At 44.2% G+C, this 13,210-nt stretch overlaps 1 protein-coding gene across 6 annotated transcripts in view; it reads right to left on the bottom strand.

Annotated features, from left to right (window-relative positions):
* Window positions 1–9,891, bottom strand: part of LOC126187518 (neurexin-1a) — a 2,258,738-nt gene extending 2,248,847 nt beyond the window's left edge. For all 6 annotated transcript variants that reach the window (XM_049928650.1, XM_049928652.1, XM_049928651.1 and 3 more), the window contains exon 1: window positions 9,209–9,891. In XM_049928650.1, the coding sequence (XP_049784607.1) occupies window positions 9,209–9,802 (594 nt within the window). In that variant the 5' untranslated portion in view covers window positions 9,803–9,891. The remainder of the gene's footprint in view (window positions 1–9,208) is intronic.
* Between the last annotated feature and the right edge of the window lie 3,319 nt (window positions 9,892–13,210).

Below are 13,210 nucleotides of genomic sequence, written 5' to 3'. Positions count from 1 at the left end.
TTTTGAATATATCGTTTAAAAGTAATTCGTGCAAAAATTGTTAAGACCAATACCACCTTTAATTACTGCATACGAGTTACAGTCTGGCTCGTGGCGATTCATACAGAAACTTTATGTACCTCTTTGAAGTGAATTTCTTAGCGATACGCCTCTTCGTACAAGTCATATGCAACAGTAAATATCTGTTGCAATAAGAAGATAATTCTCACTTATTGTTCCGTCTCAGTTGCACAGATGTTTTTTTTTTTTTTAATTCGATTATACGTTTCGATCACTCTGGACTGTCTTCACTGTGAGTACATGTGACGGGTTGCTGATGCAATTACATAGATCTGAAGACGATCCAGACAGATCGGAACGTGTCAGCGAATTAACACCATTATCGTGAAAGAACTATAAATTTCATAAATGTGAAACATCCAGCACCACAGTTATGGGATGTGAAGAGTAGTGTATACAAACAATGCTGCCAATGCTGCTTACATAAAGAAAAAGAAAACAAGTTGCCAGAAAAGGAGTTGAAAAACTGCTGCCTATTTAAGCTATAAAAAATTTCATACATTTTAAGAACCCATGTAAAATAAAATTATGGTTCATTGCCACAGATCTTCAACTAAGTCGGTAGAAATGATACTGTCTTTTTTGTCAGATTTCGCTCTTTGTTTCCATAGCTCAGGTTGCAGATGTACGTATCACATTCACCGATTTGACAATTGACTCATTTGCCCACTTTCACATTGGTGTAGACAAAAGACAAATCGAGTGCCTCTAAATGCGCGCATCACTTTGGAACTAAACCGAAATAGTCACTTTTTTATGTTTCCCGTCACTCCTTAGTTGGGGAAGTGCTTCGTCTAACTCATTAGAGGAATACAAAATTGTTAAGGCTTTCGTGGCCACTTGTTGACAAACTCCCTGTTGGCTTCGGTCTCGGGTTCTTCGGCCAACGTTTGTCTGATGATTTTTCTGACGTAGGCCGAAGAACCCGAGACGGAAGCCAACAGGAAGTTGGTCATTAGACGAACTAAATCTGCAAGAACGCCCGCAGCTTGTATAAGGCCGAAGAACGACACACTTTTTTTAAGTACAAGTCTTTTGTTGCACTATTTACTTATTTACTCGCCGAGATACAAGTTACACGACGGCTCGTTTCGGCGAGTTGCCATTAGCAAGTGTACCTGTGAAAATGGTATAAGAGGCAGTCAGTGTTAGTCTACGTCTACATGTGGCACCTTACGATTACGTCTCAGCTGGTGTGACGTGGCCCACATGGCATCCTGTGTTTGTCTCTGTTATGGTCGATCACGTTCCTTATATGTTTATTTTTTATTCCTGTGATCTTGAAAAGTTATTTTTTGACAGGTTTCTTCACAGCTTGGGCTCCAGCGATAGTTTATGTTCACAGTGGAGCTCGTATTTCGTGGGAAGTCAGTGTTTAGGATAAATTTTTTAGAGATAGTATTTTTGTGTTTTATGTATATGATAACTGATCTGTAGTTTTCTATTTATCACGATACGTTAGTCTTTTTCTTTAATAATGTGAATAAAATTTTTGATATTTTTTTGTATTTAAAATCTTTTTGATCGTTGAGTATGTCTTCTGTGTATTTTTCTGTATGAGTGTAAATTTCCATTTCCTATAGAACGTTCAATGTGTGTGCCTTCGGTGCTTTGTGTACAATTTTTAGGGTATATTCAATAATTTCTGCTTTACACTCTTGACGTTTTAAATGCAAGTAAAAAGTGGATTGGTTGCTTTCTCAATTTTGTGTGTGTTCTTTAAATTTGATTTCGAAAATCCTTCCTGTTTGTGCCATATAAAATTTATTGCAATCGTCACAAGAAAATCTGTAAACACCTGAGTTTGAAAAGTTGGAGATATTATTTTTGTTGCTCGTATTTTTGTTTTCAAGTTGTTATTTGTTCGAAATGCTAATTTTTATTTTGTTTTCTTAAACAAGTTGTTCATCTTTTCCTATATTTGGTCTATGTATAGTGCTGTAACGCAGGTAGGTTTATTTGCGATTTTTTCCAATTTTTAATGTTATTTATTTACGTATGCCATCCATTTTTCGTTTTGTATGCTGTTCATATAGTTTTTTCACTACTTTGGTGTTGAAGTCATTTTGTTGCGCTATGTACTTTTACGTTTTCGAATTAGGTAATAAGATTTATTATAATTTGAGTCGAGATATATGTTTCTAATTGGTGGTGACTGTTGGTGTTCCTTACTTTTAGATCTAAAAAGTTTATCTATTTGTTATGTTCTATTTCCATCGAAAAATTATGGTAGGGTGCAAGTTGTTTTGTTGCTTCGAATCATTTATATGTCTTGTTCATCTCTGTCGAATAACAGTAATGTGTCATCTACATAACTGCGGTAATAGATAATTTTGTTTACAACTGGCCAGTTTAAACTGAAGAATTTATTTGCAAGATATCACCAAATATGTCTGTTATGGCGCCTACGATACAATTTCCCACAACTGTTCCACCTGATTGTGTACAAATCTTATTTCGAAACTGAAAATAGTTTCGATATAAAGTAAGTTGTAATAAATTCATTATTTCATAATATTCAATTACCAATACTTTTCTTTTGCATAGGAGGTTTCTCTTTATTATCTCTATTGTTTCTGGTTATGTTAAATGAAATGAATTTTCCTGTTTGGTGGATTTGTATGTCTCTTATGTTGTGTGCTAATACTATGGAGTTTTTCATGTGTATTTTTTGTTATACGTGTAAAGTGCGGTTATCAGTTTATTTATTTTTTATGCTGGGCTGTCTATACAGTTAATTATTGGACGAATCGGAATCAGTTCTTTGCGTACTTTTAGTTGTGCACGTAAAAATAGGGTTCGGAGATCTATGACAATGCGTGAGTTCTTATCTCTTTCTGTAAAATTTGTACCGCAATTTTTAGTTGTTTTCTTGGCCTGTGCATTGAATTTGTTGGTTGGTTGTGCTGTATGTGTGAGATAGCGTTATCCTGCAAGAAATTTAGCACTTTTTCTACATAATCGTTACGTTTTATAACAGTTATACTGTTTCCCTTGTTTGCCTTTACCGCTATTGCGTAGTTTATTATTTATACATTTGAGGGCATTTTGTTCAATATATGGATGTTGTTGTGGAGTTCGCTGTATTTTATTTATCTTTCTATACGTTTTAGTGTTTTTATTGCAAGCTCGTATAGACAATTGTGCCATATCTCTTGTGACTTTCGTTGTGGCTATAAGGTGTTTTATAGTTGTGTTGTGTATGTGTGGTTTTATGCTGTGTTTGGATCTTTGCTGAGTATTTCTTTTTCATTATCCATAAATTGTATATCAGTGAGACTTTTTTTGCGTGTGAAAAATTGGAATGGAGGCGTGATTTAGGTTTGGGGTTTATGTCTGTTTCATTTACGTTGCACTTCTATTAGCTTATTTATTTTATTTTTACTAATTGAGCGTATGCTACGACTGGTATGCCAGATATTGATTAAGCTTATCTTTGTAATGAGGTTTGTTTGCAACTTCCTGGTTCATCGAGATTTTTGCTGCAAAGCTTCTTAGGTGACACACAATATTGTATTTTGCTTTCTTTTTTATGTACATATAAGATGGTATATTTGGCACTTGAGACACATTTTGCTGTATCGTATCGTCTCGATGAGTTTTACCATTTTGATGTTTTAGGCGCAGGTAATGTAGTATATTCCCCATGGTTTCTCTTGACGTTGTATTCAGCAATTTCCTTTCCAGGGGGCCTGCAGCTTGTGTGAGGTCGAAGAACAGCGTATTTATGTTAATGAAAAACTAAATAAACTGATAATCACACTCCACACAAATAATACACAAGAATAAACTCGAGAGTATTAGCTCAGAACGAAAAAACATACAAATACCCCACGCAGGAAAATTAATTTCATTTAACAAAACCAATTTATATACAAATATAACAGAATCACAAACAATTAGGTAATAAGCAGAAACCTCCTAACAACATAAAATTGACACTGAAACCTAGGAAATAATAAATCTATTACAGTTTACTTGACCTCAAAACAATTTTCCATTTGAAAATAAAATTCATAGGCAATGAGATGGAGTGGCTATGAAAAATTGTACCGCAGGCACCACAGCAGGTGTACTTATTAATACAATGGAAGAGAAGTTCTTCAATTGAAACTGGTCAGTTCTAAATAAAATTACCTATTACCATGGATATATTGATGGCAGAGTACTATTATTCAATGGAGGTGACCAAAATATGCAAATGGTGCATCAGCACCCTAACTAATATTTTCGGTGGAAGTAGAACAAAACAAATCGATAAACTTGTTAGATCTAAAAATAAGCAACAATAGCCACTACCAACTCGAAATATATGGAAAAGCTACTACGACTGACATCATCAGTAAAAATCCTTGTCACCGAAATTCGCGTAAATATGCATATTTCAAATTAGTGATTAATAGAGTTTTAAATTTGCCTCACAATGATACTGCGATAGAAAATAAAATAAAAACAAAATGACTTCAGCTCCAAAATAGTGCAAACACTATGTGAACAGCACATAAAACCAAAACCAGATAGCATACGGAAAGAAATAATATTAAAAAAAGAAGAAAATAAAAAATAAACTTGCCTATGTTACAAAACCATACATATCGGTAAGGATGAAGAGCTTGTTTAAGAAAATAAAAATAAAATAATCATTTCGTATGAATAATAGCTTGAAGACCAAAACACTATCAACAAAATATAATATCGCCACTCTTTGAAATCCAGGCGTCTACAAACTTTTTTTGACGATTGCAATACATGTTGTGTTGGACGAACAGGCTTGAATTTCGAAATGAGATTTAAAGAACACACACGAAATCGTGAAAGCAAGAAATCCTCATTTTACTTGTATCACAAAAAGCCAACGACATAAAGAGAGACATTTTGTAAGTATCCTAAAAATTGTACACAGTGTACCTAAAGGACGTACTATGAACATTTTGGGGGAAATGGAAATTTACGCTCGTTCAGAAAAATATCCAGAAGACATCCTCAGCGAGGGAACAGATTTTACATATAGAAAATATCTGAAAATTTAATTGACAGTATTAAAAGAAAAGGATAAATTATCGTGATATACACAAAACAACAGAACACATCATTTACGTAATCCCACAAAAATAAATTCATCATAACAACCGACTTTCCGCGAGATACAAACTCCATTGAGAACATACAGCATCGCTGGAGCCTAAGCTGTCAGAAGATAACTTTACAAAATGACGCAAATAATAAGTAAACATATAAATACCGCGGTCGTATCACAACGAAGAGACAAACGGTATTTACGCTCCATAATGCCATATCGGCCACGTCACACCAGCTAAGACGTAAGCGTAAGGTGCCCGCCACATTTAGACATACACTAAAACTGACGTAAGAAACAATTTTATACCTATTATATCATCTTCACAGGCACATTTGATAATAGCATAACGCCCTAACGAGCTCGTCGTGTAACTTGTACCACTACGAGTAAATAAATAAGTAGTGCAGCAAGAAACTTGCATTGAAAAGAAATAATTCTTTTTCACGTGATTTGGAACTGCAACACTGTCGGCGTGAAAAAACAGGCGTGAAAAAACAAGGCTAAGAGTGAAAGGCAGTCGTAGTGTGTACAGACAGGGACAGACGGATGTGGTCCGGGCACAGGGGCCACACACTGCAGTAAAATAAGGCCCGTGGCAACGCGCCTTTACAGCCCTGCCCCGCCGGGCGCACATCGGACGGAGACAACTGTGGACCTTCCGTCGGCCTCTCGGAGCAGCACATTTCACTGCGTGCTGTCTGCAGGACACCGGCAAACACACAGCGACTGCGGCGTGAGGCGACGCGCCCCCAACACTGCAGGTGCAGTGCGGGCTGCCGTTGAGCTCTCTTAGTAGGGGCCACTAATATTTCGTACGCGCCCGCTGTCGACGTGGCCGCAGGCGGCAAATCTTATGCCGAATACAGCGGAGCAGGGTGAGTTTGTATAAGTGACAGTTAAGCGCAGAACGAGAGCAACCACGAGCCTCGCGGAAAGGCGTCAGCACAACTGCAGGCAGCGCCGAGCGAACACAAACGCGAAAGTGAGGCTACCGTAAAATTCACCAAACAAGATCTGGACGGCAGAACGTGAGAGTCTACACGATGCTAGATCTCTAAGCCGGACTGCTAACACGGTAGAACAGACCGTGCGACACACACAACTGACAGCAAGAGTCGTCGAGAAAAGTACAGTGCTACACCGCGTAGACACAGAAGTTACTTGGTAAGTGACTGCAGAAGAGTTAAGACACCCGCGTCCGCCAACTTCTTTCTAGAGTTAAAAAGTGGCTAGTGTTATCCGACGATATAAGAGACAAACAGGCCGTGCGTTTATTACAACAAAATTAACAGTAATTTTCGTGGCGCTGAAGCACGCTTCCGAAGCCGATGAACCGTCGCTCCGCCGAGCAACACTTACGTACCGACATACTATCGTAGAAAACGACATAACATCAATCGTGTATGTAAAGTAACCGAGCATCCTGATTTCTTGCAGGAAAGGAACAAAGAAGCTATTTTTATATCAATCGATGGTCATTGAAGTGTTTACGAGAGTGAAATGGCTGACAAGTAAACCAGACAAGTCATCAGCGTGGACAGTGCCGTACTCGTATTTCGTAGTCCAGTTCGAGGAAACGCTAAGAAACGAATGCGACTTTGAACGACACTGCCGAATATATCTTCATATTTGGGGCACGTATCCCGGACAGAATGCAAAAGAGCGTCAGTCACCGATAAAACGTCTATGCGTCTAAGAACCAAACGTAGCAAGCGCCGAGTCAGTGAATCCTCAGTGCTACGAAGTATCTGGTCGAATAATTAAAGTGGAGGGTGTGCGTCGCAATACGAGAGAGTGAAGGCTCAGAAAGATAATTTGTCTGACAGCGCAGACGCAGACACGATTTCTACGATTTCTGATACGGCTGTGCGATTTTCAGATCAATGACAAAGAAAGTCGTCGCGTGTTCGAAATAACGTCAGCCAACGAGACGTTACTTATCGAAGCTAAAATGTCGAGGAAACAACAAAAGACCATATTCGATCTCGAGTGATAGCAACAGAACCAAACTCACTGCAGTTTTCTGGCCAAATGAAGTTTCTATACAGCGAGTGAGATGTGATCAGAAGGGACATGTTCCTCCCGCGCACTGAAATCAGTCGGCCGGTCGCACAGCCGGAGTTTTCGCCAGGCGCCCCGGTTGCGCCGCCGTCCCTTTCGGTAAATCTGTTTCTCACGAGTTTGTCTCCACGTCGGTAATCGCAATGCAGGAGACTCGAGCACAGTTGCAGAAAGCTGATTGGCCAAAAGCCTGGGGAAAGCTCGTCCCATTTGGAGACGTGCCGTTCGCTGCTGCTACGTACGGCGTGCGGTGCGCGTGTAGCCGCTGCTACGTGCGAGCGGCCAGCTGCTGGCGGAGGCGCCGGACGTGGCCAGGTGTGCGACCGGTGGCCGAACGCTTCCTCAGGCCTGTGGCGGCGGCAGCGCTGCGACACGCGTGGAGACGTGGCGGCGGCGGCGGCGGCGGCGGCCGCGCGGTCTCGCACCGTAGCGAGAGGCATTACGGAGGCATTACGGGGACAGACTCAGTTGTCTCCGGCCGACTACTGTCACGGCGCCTTCCCACGACGTTTGGCCACTCGGTGTACGGCAGGAAGGCTCATCTGCGTTGGTAGCAGTTAGTAGGTAGAGCGCGTGAAGTGGGGGGCGCGCGGGTCACGGCACACTTGTGTTCCGCGTAGCTCTGCGGCAGAAACGCCTGCAAACGTGGCCGGCCAGCGGCAGAGAATTTTCAGACAGAAGACGCTGCGCGTGCCGACCACCTCGCCTTAAACCTGTTTCACCGAACGCTTTACGGTTACTCAAATAAATATGCCGAAGCTTCAACGGATTAGAAATAACAGCCAACCACTTGCAACTTTGACCGTGCTTTCGACGGTCTCTTTATTAAGCCGTACGACTTTAAAGACACGTTTTCTTTTACCGCCTCTTCTCTCCCTCATTCCAACTATGTAGTTGATACGATAATTCTGTTAATAATATGTACCACCGGAATCAGATTCGTTGCTGACTGGAGCTCCACTGGAGCGACACCTACCAGAGGTGACTGAAACTAGCTAGCGTCTCTACTCTTCAGCCAGTCGGCGCTTGTTACTATCTCTGAACGTCACACAGTTACTCTGTATAGGATCTGGTGGCACGTTTGATATTTAAATCTTTGAAGTGGCATACTATATGTTGTATACTGCGTCAAATGTGTGATATTTTGAAAAAAATTAAAGTTTTAAGACAAAGCCCTACAGTAGACTGTTACTACTTTTTTTATATAACGTATTCGAATTGGGATTAAATGGATGATGTGTACTAGACAGAGTCAACGAATTCCGCGTTGACTATAGATAATGTGATTTTACGTATCTTTCTCCAAATTTTTTTGAAAACATTTAGTGTAATTTTGCTTATTGTGATGATATTATCTTTGTTCCATACGCAATATTATAATCTTGTTAGTGGGAACGACATGTTCGGAAGAAGACGATTTTCAAATCAAAAGGACGGTCACGGTTTAATAAACCTGTATCTAGCAAGTGGTTCTCTCTCGTTTCAAATACGTGACGCTCTCGCATGCACTGTTGCCGAAGCGTGAGTGTTCCAAAAATAAATATGCCGATTCTCGAAACGCGCTTATAGCCGCGATGTTTCCTCCGATACCGTTCGCACGTAGACCGCTTTACCGTTTTTATAAACTTGCTGGGAGACTGCGAGATCAATACTCCGTTCAACTGACGGCGTCTAATGTGCACCGAGTGACTTTCCCTTCTAGCGAAGAAGAAGCAGAAAGATTGCCCCACTGAGGAGTTACGCATCGGCTGTATTTAATTAAAGAGAAAGAGACCGCCGGCGTGCCGACTCGATCGGAAGTGGCTACGGCTGACGTCGACAGGCCGTCGCTGTAGAGTAACTACGTATCGCACGAACTGATACTGTGGCGGGATAGAGAGTCGGTTCAGCCTGTGAGGCGCGAGCTCGCCACGCGAATCGATTCGCGACGCTCGGCGCGGGCCTCGCGGCAGGCGAGCAGCCAGGGGGAGCGGGGGCGGGGGCGGGGGCGGGGGCGGCGACACCCACCTTGAAGTCCTTCATCTTCATCTCCTGGCGGCGCGGCGCCGTCGCCTCCTCGTCGGCGTACACGAGGTTGCGGACGGCCCCGCCGAAGCGCGGCTCGAAGATGACGCTGGGCAGCGCGAGCAGCGTCAGCTTGGAGCTGTACCAGGCGGGCATGCCGCCGATGAAGACGTCCGAGTTGGACTCGAGCGAGCCGAAGCGGAAGTCGGAGCCGCGCGAGGCGCGCGCCTGCGTGGCGCCGTCGACGGTGAGCGAGGTGAGCTCGCCGCTGCGGCGCACCGCCACCTTGTGCCAGTGGCCGTCGTTGAGGTCGCGGCCCACCGTCAGGATCTGCGCGCCGCCGCCCAGGTTGTAGCGCAGCCGCAGCGCGCCCTCCACCAGCTTGATCTCGAAGAAGTCGTAGGTGCCGCCGTCGTCCGTGTACAGCAGCAGGCCGTTCGGCTGGTCCGTCTTGAACTCGAGCTCGAGCGTGCCGTTGAGGCCGGCGTTCCACTTGCGGAACTGCGCGTACGACGTCTGCGAGCCCTCGAGCACGAAGGCGCGCGCCGCCGCCCACAGCGCCGCCGCCACGCACCACGCCGCCAGCGCCCGCCGCATGCCCAGCGTGGCCCTGCCCACCAGCTAGCTCTCTCTCACACACTCACACACGCGCGCGCGCCTCCCTCGCCTCTTTACATGCTCGCGGCCGCCGGCGCACTGGCGGCCGACCCCACTGCTGCGGGGGCGCCCGCTCGCCGCGCGACGGCAGAGACGCGCTGCGGCGACGCCCGCAGTCCGCCGACGCCGACGCCGACGTCAGCGCCGCCTGCGCTCACTGCCCGCAGCGCGCCGGCACAGCCGTGTCCGCACGGCGCGGCAAATACTTTAAATATTTTACTTCTCCTCTGCCGACCTATTTCGGCGAATGCTCGCCATCGTCACTAGCTTTTATGACATTTAGTAGTATATGTAGTATACACAGAAGTTGCAGCATTAGAAAATTGCAGCGAAATGCAGGAAGATCTGCAGCGGATACGTATTTGCTGCAGGTAGTGGCTTACTGACCCTTAACACACACAAACGTTATGTATTGCGATTACATAGAAAGAAGGATCGTTTATTCTATGATTATATGATAGCAGAACAAACACCGGTAGCAGTTACTTCTGTAAAATATCTGGGAGTATGCGTACGGGACGATTTGAAGTGGAATGATCGTATAAAATTAATTGTTGGTAAGGCGGGTGCCAGGTTGAGATTCATTGGGAGAGTCCTTAGAAAATGTAGTCCATCAACAAAGGAGGTCGTTTACAAAACACTCGTTCCACCTGTACTCGAGTATTGCTCATCGGTGTGGGATCCGTACCAGGTCGGGTTGACGGAGGAGATAGAGAAAATCCAAAGAAGAGCGGCCCGTTTCGTCACAGGGTTATTTGGTAAGCGCGATAGCGTTACGGAGATGTATAGCAAACTCAAGTGGGAGACTCTGCAGGAGAGGCGCTCTGCAAGGCGGTGTAGCCTGCTGTCCAGGTTTCGTTTCTGGATGAGGTTTCGAATATATTGCTTCCCCCTACTTATACCTCCCGAGGAGGTCACGAATCTAAAATTAGAGAGATTCGAGCGCGCTCGGAGGCTTTCCGGCAGTCGTTCTTCCCGCGAACCATACGCGACTGGAACAGGAAAGGGAGGTAATGACAGTGACACGTAGAGTGCCCTCCGCCACACACCGTTGGGTGGCTTGTGGAGTATAAATGTAGATGTAAACATTCTAAAACGTACACCCGTGAGCCAAACCGTAGCGATCACCCGTTTAATAGCGCCTCGTCCCACTTAATAACGGAGATCCTGCTTGCCGTGGGTTCTACAAGTCCTCGACAAGATCCGAGAAGTACGTGGTACCAGACGTCTGCGCAAAGGTCGAGCAATGCCCGGTGGCTGGGCACGCAGCTGCCTCCCGGTACGTGTTCCAACAGGTGCGGATGGGGCCCGCCGGTGCTTTCGATTACCACCGCAGATCCCACGGAAACCCTACTCAGTGAACCGCGTAGCACAGCTCTGCCCTCGCTGGCAGCCGTCTGTGGCGCGTGCGGCCATTCGCCTGCCTCGAGGCGTGTAGGGACCCAACCGTCGACCTGGTGCAACAGGAAATGCGATTCATTCGACAGGCGCTGCGTTTCTATTGACACGAGGTGGAAGCTCAGCGATGCTGTGTCCACTGCAGTCGTAACTGACGGTGTCTTCAGTCAGTAGAGGAAGGCGCAGCAGTCGCGTGACGTGCAGCTCCACGTTCGACGATGGTCTTTGAACGGTGCGCTCCGAAACCAGTAGGACGCATTCAACCTCGAATTGGGCAGTGGGCGTAATGTTTTGGCTCATCAGTCACGAACGCAGTGCAGCACGTCACACCTTTCACTCTCCTTTTCCTGTCAGCGTCAGTTACGTGTCACACTGTGTTCGTAAATGGTCACAAGAGCGTCTTATCAAAATGCGCGAAAACTAGCACACGCAGGAAGCTATTGCCCACAACAGAGAGTTTACACGAACTGTCCCGTAAAGCCAATTCTCTTTCTCCCTCTCTCTCTATCCGACACACACACACGCCCACACACACGCATACACACACAAACAAACAAACAAACACACAAACACAGAGAGAGACAGGCACGAGAAACACACATTGGGCGCCATTTGTTACGTTATATATATATATTATTAATTTATCAGCATGATTTTTTCTTTTGTTAGAGCATGATTCTTTCTCTCAGGGAAATTGTCTTTTCTTATCACTTTTACTTACATGTATAAGTAAATATGAAACGGGTTCTTGAAGGGCCGCTGTTATTCATGTACCAACTTTAGATTTTGAACGTGATGACTAAAATATAATTGCCGTTAACTGAACTGCATGTAAATTTCTTAATTTCTATTTGTTGATTGCAAAGCAAGTCTCGAGAGAATTTCGATTGTTGCTGTGGAGCAGCCAAGATAAAACTTACTGAACTCATGGAATCTGTATAATTTAAAAAATGAACTTTAACGTAAATTAATTATCTGTTGCAATTTAGAAAGGTTCTTACAACGAAATCTCTCGCATTTACAGTTACTGTTAACACTGAAAAATAAATTAATACTTTGGCGAGTAATGGCCGACCATAGGCTGTATCACAAGATGAGCTTCTCGCAGCGTAAATTACTGAAAAAATGCTTATTAAAAATAATTAGCCACTGCGAGCATTTGAGGTGACAACCGTTACAAGGAAATTCATTTTGTGATAACAATAATTAGCTTATTTTAGCAGGATACAGAATAACTTACACAAAATATGTGTAGCCACTCAATGGCTGCCTTCTGTATCGCGAATCAAAACAGTCTGTGTACCATAAAATACGTCCTTCCGTCTCGGCCGTACAATGGCGTCTCTTTTCGATCCTTTTTTTTTCATAGACTTCTGTTAAGTAAAGATGTTACTTTTAAATTACCGCTGCATATCAGTTGTTTCAAGAACATGAACTGTATCTTTTATACTAATTATATTCATAAAATACGTTATCTACGGTTTACAACCGATTTTTTTTTATTGTTATTTTCAAACCCGTACAAACAGGCAGGCTGTCAGCAGCATGGTACGCTGCTCTTCAGCCGTAGAGTAGATAAAGAAAGAACAGAAAGAATACACAGATGTGACATAACGGTGGGTAATAAAACAGGAGACACACAAAGACAAACACGGAGCCGTTCACACTCGACGATAATCCACACTACAAACTGTTGTCACGACGCACTAACACTGAAGATGGCGATTGCACAGGTGAACGATGGAGGATGACGGGAACACTGAACACTAAACATGACGGCACACACGACACTGATGGCGATGATCTCCGGCGCGCGAATGTTCACTACGCGTGTGCGAGTCCGTGGACCTGCCAAGAGGGGAGGAGGAGGAAGGGGAGTGGGAGAGCGAGAGGGGAGAGCAGAGATGCCATGGGCAGGGGAGATAGGGGAGGAGGGAGGGAGGGGGAGGG

The sequence above is a fragment of the Schistocerca cancellata genome, chromosome 5 (assembly GCF_023864275.1).
Source record: "Schistocerca cancellata isolate TAMUIC-IGC-003103 chromosome 5, iqSchCanc2.1, whole genome shotgun sequence".
In the NCBI taxonomy this organism is placed as follows: Eukaryota; Metazoa; Arthropoda; class Insecta; order Orthoptera; family Acrididae; genus Schistocerca; species Schistocerca cancellata.
Note: the sequence above shows the minus strand (reverse complement) of the source record. Positions and strands in the feature narration are given on the sequence as shown.